The 12,980-nt window shown below is 42.0% G+C and overlaps 2 protein-coding genes across 2 annotated transcripts in view; both read right to left on the bottom strand.

Moving 5' to 3' along the window:
* Nucleotides 1-3,951: 3,951 nt before the first annotated feature.
* LOC128661752 (adhesive plaque matrix protein-like) lies at nt 3,952-5,883 on the bottom strand. The gene has a single exon (XM_053715972.1). The coding sequence runs from the start codon at nt 5,881-5,883 to the stop codon at nt 3,952-3,954; it is 1,932 nt and encodes a 643-aa protein (XP_053571947.1).
* A 505-nt stretch (nt 5,884-6,388) lies between these two features.
* LOC128661200 (multiple epidermal growth factor-like domains protein 6) overlaps nt 6,389-12,980 on the bottom strand; it is a 160,346-nt gene continuing 153,754 nt past the window's right edge. Inside the window, exons 20-21 of the mRNA XM_053715450.1 lie at nt 12,064-12,180; nt 6,389-6,526 (exon numbers count right to left, since the gene is read on the bottom strand). Coding sequence (XP_053571425.1) covers nt 6,448-6,526; nt 12,064-12,180 — 196 coding nt within the window. The 3' untranslated portion in view covers nt 6,389-6,447. The remainder of the gene's footprint in view (nt 6,527-12,063; nt 12,181-12,980) is intronic.

Consider the following 12,980-nt stretch of genomic DNA (forward strand, 5'->3'; position numbering starts at 1 on the left):
AAAGTTATTAACCCCTAAACCTAAGTCTAACCCTAACACCCCCCCCTAACAAATCTATTTTTAATAAATCTAAATAAAATTACTATAATTAAATAAATTATTCCTATTTAAAACTAAATACTTACCTGTAGAATAAACCCTAATATAGCTACAATATAACTAATAGTTACATTGTAGCTATTTTAGGATTTATTTTTATTTTACAGGCAACTTTGTATTTATTTTAACTGGGCAAAATAGTTATTAAATAGTTATTAATTATTTAATAAATACCTAGATAAAATAAATACAAATATGTCTGTAAAATAAACCCTAACCTAAGTTACAATTACACATAACACTACTCTATAATTAAATTAATTACCTAAACTACCTACAATTAAATACAATAAAATAAAATAAACTAAATTACAGAAAATAAATAAGAAATTACAATATTTTAAACTAATTACACCTACTCTAATCCCCCTAATAAAATAAAAAGCCCCCCAAAATAATACAATTCCCTACCCTACCCTAAATTACAAATAGCCCTTAAAATGGCCTTTTGCGGGGCATTGCCCCAAAGTAATCAGCTCTTTTACCAGCCCTTAAAAGGGCTTTTTTGCGGGGCATTGCCCCAAAGTAATCAGCTCTTTTACCTTTAAAAAAAATACAATACCCCCCAACATTAAAACCCACCACCCACATACCCCTACTCTAAAACCCACCCAATCCCCCCTTAAAAAAACCTAACACTAACCCCCTGAAGATCACCCTACTTTGAGCCGTCTTCACCCAGGATTCTATCAGCCAATCGGAATTAAGGTAGGAAAAATCCGATTGGCTGATTCAATCAGCTAATCGGATTGAAGTTCAATCCGATTGGCTGATCCAATCAGCCAATCGGATTGACCTCGCATTCTATTGGCTGATCCAATCAGCCAATCGGATTGACCTCGCATTCTATTGGCTGATCGGCAGATTAGGGCGGGTTAATAATTGTAGGTAGGTGGCGGCGAGGTTGGGGGCGACAGATTAGGGGTTAATACATAAAATGTAGGTGTCGGAGATGTTGGGGGCAGCAGATTAGGGGTTCATAGGTATAATGTAGGTGGCGGGGGTGTCCGGAGTGGCAGATTAGGGGTTAATAATATAATGCAGGTGGCAAGGATGTCAAGGGCGGCAGATTTCGGGTTAATAAGTGTAAGATTAGGGGTGTTTAGACTCGGGGTTCATGTTAGGGTGTTAGGTGTAGACTTAGAAAGTATTTCCCCATAGGAAACAATGGGGCTGCGTTAGGAGCTGAACGCTGCTTTTTTGCAGGTGTTAGGGTTTTTTCAGCCATCTCAGCCCCATTGTATCCTATGGGGAAATTGTGCATGAGCATGTTTTTCCAGCTTACCGCTATCGTAAGCAACGCTGGTATTACAGGTAGAAGTGGCGCTAAATTTGCTCAACGCTCACTTTTCTAAGGCTAACGCAGCCATTCAGAAAACTTGTAATACCAGCGTTGTTTAAAGTGTGCGCTGGAAAAAAAAGGCTCGTTAGCAACGCAAGTTTTTACCGACAAAACTCGTAATCTAGCCGTTTATGATTCTCTGTGCTAGAAATATAATTTTTAGTTCCTGGAAATACAGCAGAGGCCCCAGTTTCTCTCAGTTTCTAAGTAAATTAGAGGCAAAAATGATAGTTGAGCAATTTGATTATGTAATCAACTCAGAAAATGATGTGATGATTTTTTTTTTTTAAATGGGGAAATTTTATTACCTCACTCCCAGTCGGAATGCAAAAACAAATTTATAAGCCCTTTTATAATTCACTATATGTACAGGGTGCCATCCTGTACATATAGATTGGTTGGCTAAATGATGTTCAGCCTTGGTTTTTTTTGGGGTTTTTTTTTTAAGCGGAATCTGGGTTTGAATTATGATTTTGTATCAATTGTCTAAAATAAGATCCTGTTAAGATTTTAAAAATAAGGTATATACGCAGATTTTTTTTTCATATTTTGTTGTATTTTCAACAGATAAAATGTAAATGAAATTTTGTTTAAAAAATAGTATAATTCTATGAAGTCTATGTTAATATGAATTTACATTCGGTTGTAACTTAATTATCCTTAAATAAAAATAAGTTAAAAAAGTATATTTCAAAGTTGTTTTACAACACATTACCAAAATCTCAAGGCATTTACAGACCCTTTAACTGGCACACAAGCCTGGTTCCAGTCAGTGCTCACAGACAGAAATTGTAAATACAAAGCAAAACAATTTTCTCACACGTTTGTCTCTTTACAGGCAGCCTGTAATGCCATCAGTTCTCCAGCCTCTCTCTGCTCACTGTGACCATTCCTACTGAGCAGCTTATAAAGCTCTGAGTTAACCTAATACAGAGAGCAGCTTTAATAAACTAACTCAGAAGATGTAACCCTTTAGTAACAGGGGAAAACATGCTCTCTCCAACTGCCTTGTAGTGTATACACCTTCTCTTACCCAGCCATTATATATATATATATACACACACACAAAACACTAATTAGGTGCATATAAATATATAAAAATAGCATGTAGCCCTGGCCTGACCTCTAGCAAACGCTGTTGTCCCAGAGATCACTTCTTGCATAAAAACTGCTGTCTGGAATAAAAATTTCTACTCCATTATTGTCATCAGCCTCACGGGGTTGAGCCATGCTTGCAGTTTTATGATTTTGAGTGACAGATCAGCTAAAAATGCAAAGAACATAACTCTACCAGGATATTATTTTTTTGCAGTAAATAATGTGGCAGTGCCAACTAGCAAATAAGCTCAAAGCAGTAAAGTTAGTAACAACTTACTTATTTAAGGGTGACCTGACCTAGCTACAATAAAGCTAGCTTTGGCAGTGAGTGATTCAGCAGTTCTGTGAGAACCCCAAACAAATAAATTAAATGAAAATAATTCATTATAAGCTCTATAACTCAATTAAGTATGTTTTTTGTTGAAAATAGCAGTACATTCCAAATAATTATTAAATAAACATTTATTTAGTTTGTTTTCCTTGCTGTGTAAAATGGTCCCTGTAGCTGTCTCTATGTGGGGAGAACTATGTGTCTGTTGGGCTAAAAGCATTTCACTTCTGAAAATCTGCCTCAATATTTGTATGTGTCATACATTTATATAAAACTAAATGCATTTTTTTTTATTTGCTTCAAATGGAAAGTATTTTTAAATTACAACAATGTCTGGTATAATTTAAAATATTGCATTCATCATCAATTCACTTGCAGATCCAGTACTTTCTATTAATTCTAGGCCCAATTCGCATTATGATGTGATAATAAGTTATTTTCTATGCAGACAAGTCCATTTAAATTTACCCAAACACTTTACAGTGTCTCCAAAACAGCTTCCAAACTATCACTAAATTCAAATAGAATTACACAGCCAAAACGTCAGTGAAAAACACATTTATACAAAATAACAGTACAATTTACATAACTAGCAAAGTGCAAATATTTAATACTTTGTTTTTGTTTATATTCTCTACAGAAAATCTGAAAATCCAAGTTGCAATTGTTATTCCATCCTTAACAGCAATATTGGTTGCAATGAGGAAACCTGACTGAATACTAAAGTATGGGAAGTTTTTAATAAACAGGTGTAGGAAGGAAAAATGTAGTAAGTGACAAAAATGTTTACTAGTATAGGGTTTGGGACTAGTTGCCTAGATTGTAATAGGCCAGATTACAAGTGGAGCAATATCTTAACATGCACACGTAAAGGGGCAAATTTGCACATTTGGGGGTAATGCTACCACAAACTTGCAGCTTCAGTTTGCACTAAAATAAAAAGTTGCCCCAATTGCCCCCAAAATAAAGAGGACAGTATAGGAACATACAATATAAATATGAGCATCTTTATTTAAAAAAAAAAAAAACTCTACAAAACAGTTAGTGTATTTATTGACAGCTAAGTAATGTCTGAGGATTGCTAGAATATTTCCATAGCAAGCAAGGTGGTAAAGCAGTGATCAGATTGCAAAACACTGTCAGGGATAACATGTAGCCATGAGGGAGTTGAGGATATGAAGCCATAACTGAAGGGGAGGATATAAAGCTGTGATGGAAAGGGAGGATATGAAGCTGTGATGGAATTGGGGGATATGAAGCTGTGATGGAATTGGGGGATATGAAGCTGTGATGACATGGGAGGATATGAAGCTGTGATGGAATGGGAGGATTTGAAGCTGTGATGGAATGGGAGGATTTGAAGCTGTGATGGAATTGGGGGATATGAAGCTGTGATGACATGGGAGGATATGAAGCTGTGATGGAATGGGAGGATTTGAAGCTGTGATGGAAAGGGAGGATTTGAAGCTGTGATGGAATTGGGGGATATGAAGCTGTGATGACATGGGAGGATATGAAGCTGTGATGGAAAGGGAGGATTTGAAGCTGTGATGGAATTGGGGGATATGAAGCTGTGATGGAAAGGGAGGATATGAAGCTGTGATGGAATTGGGGGATATGAAGCTGTGATGACATGGGAGGATATGAAGCTGTGATGGAATGGGAGGATTTGAAGCTGTGATGACATGGGAGGATATGAAGCTGTGATGACATGGGAGGATATGAAGCTGTGATGACATGGGAGGATATGAAGCTGTGATGGAATGGGAGGATTTGAAGCTGTGATGGAAAGGGAGGATTTGAAGCTGTGATGGAATTGGGGGATATGAAGCTGTGATGACATGGGAGGATATGAAGCTGTGATGGAAAGGGAGGATTTGAAGCTGTGATGGAATTGGGGGATATGAAGCTGTGATGGAATTGGGGGATATGAAGCTGTGATGACATGGGAGGATATAAAGCTGTGATGGAATGGGAGGATTGGAAGCTGTGATGGAATGGGAGGATATGAAGCTGTTATGGAATGGGAGGATTTGAAGCTGTGATGGAATGGGAGGATTTGAAGCTGTGATGGAATTGGAGGATATGAAGCTGTAATGGAAAGGGAGGATATGAAGCTGTGATGACATGGGAGGATATAAAGCTGTGATGGAATGGGAGGATTTGAAGCTGTGATGGAATGGGAGGATTTGAAGCTGTGATGGAATTGGAGGATATGAAGCTGTGATGGAATGGGAGGATTTGAAGCTGTGATGGAATGGGAGGATATGAAGCTGTGATGGAATGGGAGGATTTGAAGCTGTGATGGAATTGGAGGATATGAAGCTGTGATGGAATGGGAGGATATGAAGCTGTGATGGAATGGGAGGATTTGAAGCTGTGATGACATGGGAGGATATAAAGCTGTGATGGAATGGGAGGATATGAAGCTGTGATGACATGGGAGGATATGAAGCTGTGATGACATGGGAGGATATAAAGCTGTGATGGAATGGGAGGATATGAAGCTGTGATGACATGGGAGGATATAAAGCTGTGATGGAATGGGAGGATTTGAAGCTGTGATGGAATGGGAGGATTTGAAGCTGTGATGGAATTGGAGGATATGAAGCTGTGATGGAATGGGAGGATTTGAAGCTGTGATGGAATGGGAGGATTTGAAGCTGTGATGGAATGGGAGGATATGAAGCTGTGATGGAATGGGAGGATTTGAAGCTGTGATGGAATGGGAGGATATGAAGCTGTGATGGAATGGGAGGATTTGAAGCTGTGATGGAATTGGAGGATATGAAGCTGTGATGGAATGGGAGGATATGAAGCTGTGATGGAATGGGAGGATTTGAAGCTGTGATGGAATTGGAGGATATGAAGCTGTGATGGAATGGGAGGATATGAAGCTGTGATGGAATGGGAGGATTTGAAGCTGTGATGGAATTGGAGGATATGAAGCTGTGATGACATGGGAGGATATGAAGCTGTAATGGAAAGGGAGGATTTGAAGCTGTGATGACATGGGAGGATATAAAGCTGTGATGCAATTGGAGGATATGAAGCAATGGCTGACGGGAGGATATGAAGCTGTAATTTAATGTGAGAATATGAAGCTGTAATGGAATTGGAGGATATGATGCTGTGATAGAATGGGAGGATATGAGAAGCTGTGATAGAATGGGAGGATATGAGAAGCTGTGATAGAATGGGAGAATATGAGAAGCTGTGATAGAATGGGAGGATATGAAGCTGTGATGCAATTGGAGGATATAAAGCTGTGATGCAATTGGAGGATATGAAGCAATGGCTAAGGGGAGGATTTGGTGCTGTGATGGAAAGGGAGGATATTAAGTCATAACAGTGGGGGTATGAAACCATGATGGAGGGATGATGAAACCACAATGGAAGGATATGAAACTGTGATGGAGGTGGGTGTTGATCAGTTGACCCTCTGATGAGGGTATGTTTGTACTGACATATCACAAGGTAAATACTAATTATGAAAAACAAAGCAAGAGGATGACTTTGTAAACATTGTTACATATTTAGCATGTAAATTAGGAATAATATTTCAGGTCATTTCTTCTCATGGTCTTTGTTTAGCGGGACACTGGATTTTGTAGCCCACCACATATGCTTGCACGTAGACTCGTACCTGGTTGATCCTGATAGGAGATACAAATGTAGAAAAAACAAAGGTTACAACAAAGTTTCAGTGGGCAGACCGATTGGGACAAAAGGATTACAAGGGCTTGCTCCCTAGACAATGTGACATTTGGTGCAGGGACACTTGAGGGTACCTGCTGAACACATTCATCTCTAGGTGCAGGTGCTTTATCCTTAGTCCAACTGATAGCGCAGGTGCTTTATCCTTAGTACACCTGATAGAGCAGGTGCTTTATCCTTAGCACAACTAATAGCGCAGGTGCTTTATACTTAGTCCAACTGATAGCGCAGGTGCTTTATACTTCGTACAACTGATAGCGCTTCTCACCACTACATATGGAGAAGGCTTAAGGCTCATTTTGGGCCTAGGCTCTCTGATCTAAGTAGCTCTCTGTTACTACAAGTAGCAAGAGTTAGCACACTGGACCAATATTCATGATTCTAATCCTATTTTATCTCATCTCTCTACAGGTATGTCTCCCTGCTTCTGCCTGACTGCTTTTAAACGCCCCTTTAATATCTGCTAGACTCCTCTGGTAACCATTTCCTCTGTCTCCATTTTGTCTACCTGTAATCATTTTATCTTATATTGTCTAAAACTTATTCAGCCTTTCACCCCACCCCCTCTCTAATTTGCAAGTGTGTAATTCCTGCTAGCTAAAACTGCCTGTAACAGCTGCCTAGAATCATTTCATCACTTCTCACCACTACATATGGAGAAGGCTTAAAGGGACAGTAAACCTAAAAAATAATGTTATATAATTCTGCACATAGTGCAGAATTATATAACATTATTTTATTGCTATAGTTATAAAACTCTTTTTTTCCCTTTTAATATTTAAAAAACATGCCGCTTTTACAGACCCGCTCTCTGCTCTCTGCTGAGCGGGTCTGTTTTTTTTAGTCAGCGCATCGGGCCAGCTGTATAGTCACAGCCCGGCCCGACCGCGCCATAAGATTAAGTGCAGCTCGCTCCTGTGACAGGAGCGAGCTGCACTTAATCTTATGGCGGGTCTGTAAAAGCGGCATGTTTTTTAAATATTAATAGGGAAAAAGGGTTTTATTACTATAGCAGTAAAATAATGTTATATAATTCTGCACTATGTGCAGAATTATATAACATTATTTTTAGGTTTACTGACACTTTAAGGCTCATTTTGGGCCTAGGCTCTCTGATCTAAGTAGCTCTGTTACAAGTAGCAAGAGTTCTCTATGCCTTTTCTGCTCTCTCTGTCTCCCCTTCTCCTAAAAATCACTGCATGTCCCTACAACAACAATCCCCACACTATCCATATCTCCCCCTCCCTTCTCTCATCCCCTATGCTGTCCTCTCATGAACTACTTTGTTTCCTTAGAAACTCTTCCCCCTCTAACTCTCCTGTGTCTAACCATTCCCGCTCCTACAAGTCTCACTCTCACCTTCTGTCTCTCTCACTGCTACTACTGCTTGCTGCTGGTGATGTCTCTCCTGTGTCTAATCATACCCACTCCTACAAGTCTCACTCTCACTCTCACTGCTACTACTGCTTGCTGCTGGTGATGTCTCTCCTAACCCTGGCCCTGCAGCAATCACCACACCTTTACACTCTCGCTCCATCTCCCACTGCAAAAATCCTAGGTCACACAATACCAACAATCTCATCTCAATTAACACACAGCGCCTAACCCCTCCCTTTTCTTGTGCCCTCTGGAATGCTCGCTCCGTCTGTAAACAAGCTTACAACTAGTCACGACCTGTTTGTTTCCAACGCTTTCAACCTCTTAGCTATTACTGAAACCTGGCTATCTTCCTCTGACACTGCTTCCATTGCTGCTCTCACACACGGTGGTCTTCACTTTAGCCACACACCTAGGCCAGGTGAGAGACACAGTGGCAGTGTGGGCATCTTACTCTCCCCCTCCTGTTCCTAGCAGTACCTATCCCCATTTCCATCTCTCTCCTTTTCTTCCTTTGAAGACCACTGCATTCGCCTGTTCTCCCCTCTCTCTTTCTGAGTGGCAGTTATCTATCGCCCCCCTGGACCAACTTCCCAATTCCTTGATAACTTTGCTGCCTGGCTTCCTTACTTTCTCTCCACAAATACACCTGCTTTAATCCTAGGGGACTTCAACATCCTCATTGACAACCCATCTGCCCCTGCTGCCTCTAAACTTCTCTCACTCACTAACTCCTTCGGCCTCTCACAATCCACCCTATTCCCTACCCACCGCGATGGACACTCAATTGATCTGATATTCTTCTATCTCTGCTCTCTCTCTAATGTTGCATGTCGCCCATTTCCCATCTCAGACCACCATCTGCTCACCTTTAATCCTAATATAGATACTAAACCTACTTCCCCCTCTCGCCCCCGCACCAGCATAAATCTGCACACTGTGGATGCTCCCCAACTCTCCAATCTTATTCAACTACGCCTCCCCCACACTTCCACGATATCCTGCCCTGACCTTACTATAACAATACTCTCTCTGCTGCACTTGACACTCTCGCTCCACCCCAACCTCGCAAAGCCCCACGTCGTCAGCTCCAACCCTGGCACTCCCAACAAACTCGTCACCTACAAAAATGCTCCTGCACTGCTGAGCCTGTCTGGAGGAAATCCTGAACATGATTTTATGCACTATAAGTTCATTCTCTACTCTTACACCTCTGCCATTCACTTAGCTAAGCAAACCTACTTCTCCTCTCTTATATCCATTCAGTCCTCAAACCCTAAAAGACTCTTCTCTATTTTCAACTCTCTCCTCTACCCACCTGCACCCCCCCCCCCCCATCTGCATTCAGTGCTCAAGACCTCGCTGACTATTTTCTCAATAAAACACTTGCAATCCGAGGAAACATCCCAACACAAACCTGCAATCTCCCAACTCCGCTCACAGTCACCCCCTCTGCCACTCTCTGCACCCTCCTCCCAACCACTGAGAGTGAAGTGGCTTCCCTTTTGTCTTCCTCACACCTCACTACCTGCCCACTTGACCCTATTCCTTCACATCTAATCCCTTCTCTGTCTACCACCCACACATATTTAACCTATCCCTTTCTACCGGCTCATTCCCTGCCTCCTTCAAACATGCGAAGGTCACCCCCATCTTCAAAAAACCCTCCCTCGACCCTAACTCCCCTGCAAACTACCGCCCCATATCACTGCTCCCACTAGCTTTAAAACTCCTTGAAAAACTAGTTTTCAATAGCCTAACCCACTTCCTGTCCTCGAACTCATTGCTCGACCCCCTGCAATCTGGCTTCCGTCCCCAACACTCAACTGAAACTGCCCTCACCAAGGTTACTAATGATCTCTTTTCTGCTAAAAACAAAGGCTACTACTCTATTCTCATCTTACTTGACCTATCTGCTGCCTTTGACACTGTTGACCATCCCCTTCTCCTACGGTCTCTCAGTTCTCTTGGTCTCTGTGACACTGCCCTCTCCTGGATTCACTCTTATCTCTCTAACAGATCCTTCTCAGTCTCTTTTGCTGGTGACTCCTCCTCTCTATTGTCCCTGTCTGTTGGAGTACCTCAAGGCTCTGTCCTGGGTCCTCTACTCTTCTCTATCTACATTTCTTCACTGGGTAAACTTATCAACAGCTATGGCTTCAGCTATCACCTCTATGCTGATGATACCCAGATCTACCTTTCCACCCCTGCACTCTTTCCTTCTGTCAACTCTCACATCAGCGACTGCTTATCTGGCATTTCCTCCTGGATGGGCTCTCACCACCTAAAAATAAATATGTCCAAGACCGAACTACTTCTAATTCCCCCCTCTAGCTCCACTCCAGTCTCTAATTTTTCTATCACTGTTGGCGGCACCACTATCTCCCCATCACCCCAAGTCCGCTGCCTCAGAGTCACGCTTGACTCAAATCTGTCCTTCATTCCCCACATCCAACTGCTCTCTTCATCCTGCCGCAACCACCTACGCAATATCTCAAAAATTCGCCCGTTTCTGAGTGTTGAAACTACCAAACAGCTCATCCACTCCCTGGTAATTTCCCGACTTGACTACTGTAACAACTTACTAACTGGCCTCCCTCTCTCCTGCCTCTCTCCCCTCCAATCCATCCTAAATGCATCTGCCAGACTAATCCACCTCTCTCGACGCTCTGTTTCTGCTGCGCCTCTCTGTGAGTCCCTTCACTGGCTCCCCATTCACAACAGAGTTAAATTCAAAATTCTCACCCTGACCTACAAAGCCCTCACCAATGCTGCCCAACCCTACCTGTCCTCACTCATCAACAAATATACTCCTGCCCGTCCCCTAAGATCCAACAATGACCTGCTTCTTGCGTCCTCTACCATCACCTCCTCTCATTCTAGACTACAGGACTTCTCTCGTGCGGCACCAACCCTCTGGAACGCACTTCCTTGAGATGTCAGACTTGCCCCTAACCTCTCCTCCTTTAAACGTTCCCTAAAGACCTTTCTGTTTAGGGAAGCTTATCACCCGACTTAACAAACTAACTTCAATTAACTAATAGTTGCCCTCTATCTCCTCACTAATATCATTCTCACCTCTGCAGTCCCCACCTCCTGTTTCCATTCCTCCTACCTGTCAAGATTGTAAGTTCCCACGGGAACAGGGCCCTCAATTCCCCCTGTATTTGTCTGTAAAATTGTGTCTTATCGTATTGTTTCTCCACTGTACTGTTACCCTTGTACCCATGGGCAGCGCTGCGGAATCTGTCGGCACTTTATAAATAAAGAAGAAGAATAATAGCGCAGGTGCTTTATCCTTAGTACAACTGATAGTGCAGGGGCTTTATAATGAGTCTAACTGATAGCGCAGGTGCTTTATACTTAGTACAACTAATAGCGCAGGTGCTTTATACTTAGTACAACTGATAGCGCAGGTGCTTTATACTTAGTAAAACCGATAGCGCAGGTGCTTTATACTTAGTACAACTGATAGCGCAGGTGCTTCATACTTAGTATAACTGATAGCGCAGGTGCTTCATACTTAGTATAACTGATAGCGCAAGTGCTTTATACTTAGTAAAACTGATAGCGCAGGTGCTTTATATTTAGTACAACTGATAGCGCAGGTGCTTCATACTTAGTATAACTGATAGTGCAAGTGCTTTATACTTAGTAAAACTGATAGCGCAGGTGCTTTATATTTAGTACAACTGATAGCGCAGGTGCTTTATCCTTAGTACAACTGATAGCGCAGGTGCTTTATCCTTAGTACAACTGATAGCGCAGGTGCTTTATCCTTAGTACAACTGATAGCATAGGTGCTTTATCCTTAGTACAACTGATAGCACAGGTGCTTTATACTTAGTACAAATGATAGCGCAGGTGCTTTATCCTTAGTACAACTGATAGCGCAGGTGCTTTATACTTAGTACAACTGATAGCGCAGGTGCTTTATACTTAGTACAACTGATAGTGCAGGTGCTTTATCCTTAGTACAACTGATAGTGCAGGTGCTTTATCCTTAGTACAACTGATAGCACAAGTCGAGAACTAGCACACTGTTCCCGAGTATTGTATTATATCAAGGCTACTGACTCCCTGCAGTAACCCTACTCACCGGTATTTGGTGCATAGCTGGACTCCTAGAGGACCGCATCGTTCCACATAGCTTTCCCTCACCCCCTGACGTGTCGCTCGTGCTGTGCTCAGCTTTGTCGTGACTATAGGACAAGTCCTATTGGGAGAAGAGATCAGTAGAACCATGATTATCATTACTGTACCTTACTGTGATGAAATACTATGTCATTACTGCACTAGGGTTGCCAGTTGTACTCCAAAAATATACTAGACAACCTGTAGGTTACTGGGCACAGGTGGAAAGTAGAGTCACACAATGGTTCCCCTAAAGTAGTACCTTAGGTCTCGCCTTTCACAACTGAGCAGTCATTTTATCTTTTGGCTGCTATTAACTAGTGATGTCGCGAATAGTTCGCCGGCGAATAGTTCCCAGCGAACATAGCATGTTCGCGTTCGCCGCGGCAGGGCGAACATATGCGATGTTCGATCCGCCCCCTATTCGTCATCATTGAGTAAACTTTGACCCTGTATCTCACAGTCTGCAGACACATTCCAGCCAATCAGCAGCAGACCCTCCCTCCAAGACCCTCCCAGCTCCTGGACAGCAGCCATTTTAAATTCATTCGGAAGCTGCATTGTTAGTGAGAGGAGGGAAAGTGTAGTTGCTGGTGATTTAATAGGGAAATTGATAGCTAGGCTAGTGTATTCAGTGTCCACTACAGTCCTGAAGGACTCATCTGATCTCTGCTGTAAGGACAGCACCCCAAAAAGCCCTTTTTAGGGCTAGAACATCATTTTTTCCCCTGTGTAATATAATTGCAGTTGCCTGCCTGCCTGCCAAGTCACTTGCCCAGTGCCACCACTCATATCTGGTGTAACAGTAGTGTAAATTTAAAAAAAAAAAAACTTTTTTGACTGTGAAACATCAGTCTGCTTGTGTAATCTAATTGCAGTTGC

This window comes from Bombina bombina, chromosome 5 (genome assembly GCF_027579735.1).
Source record: "Bombina bombina isolate aBomBom1 chromosome 5, aBomBom1.pri, whole genome shotgun sequence".
NCBI classification, from domain to species: domain Eukaryota; kingdom Metazoa; phylum Chordata; class Amphibia; order Anura; family Bombinatoridae; genus Bombina; species Bombina bombina.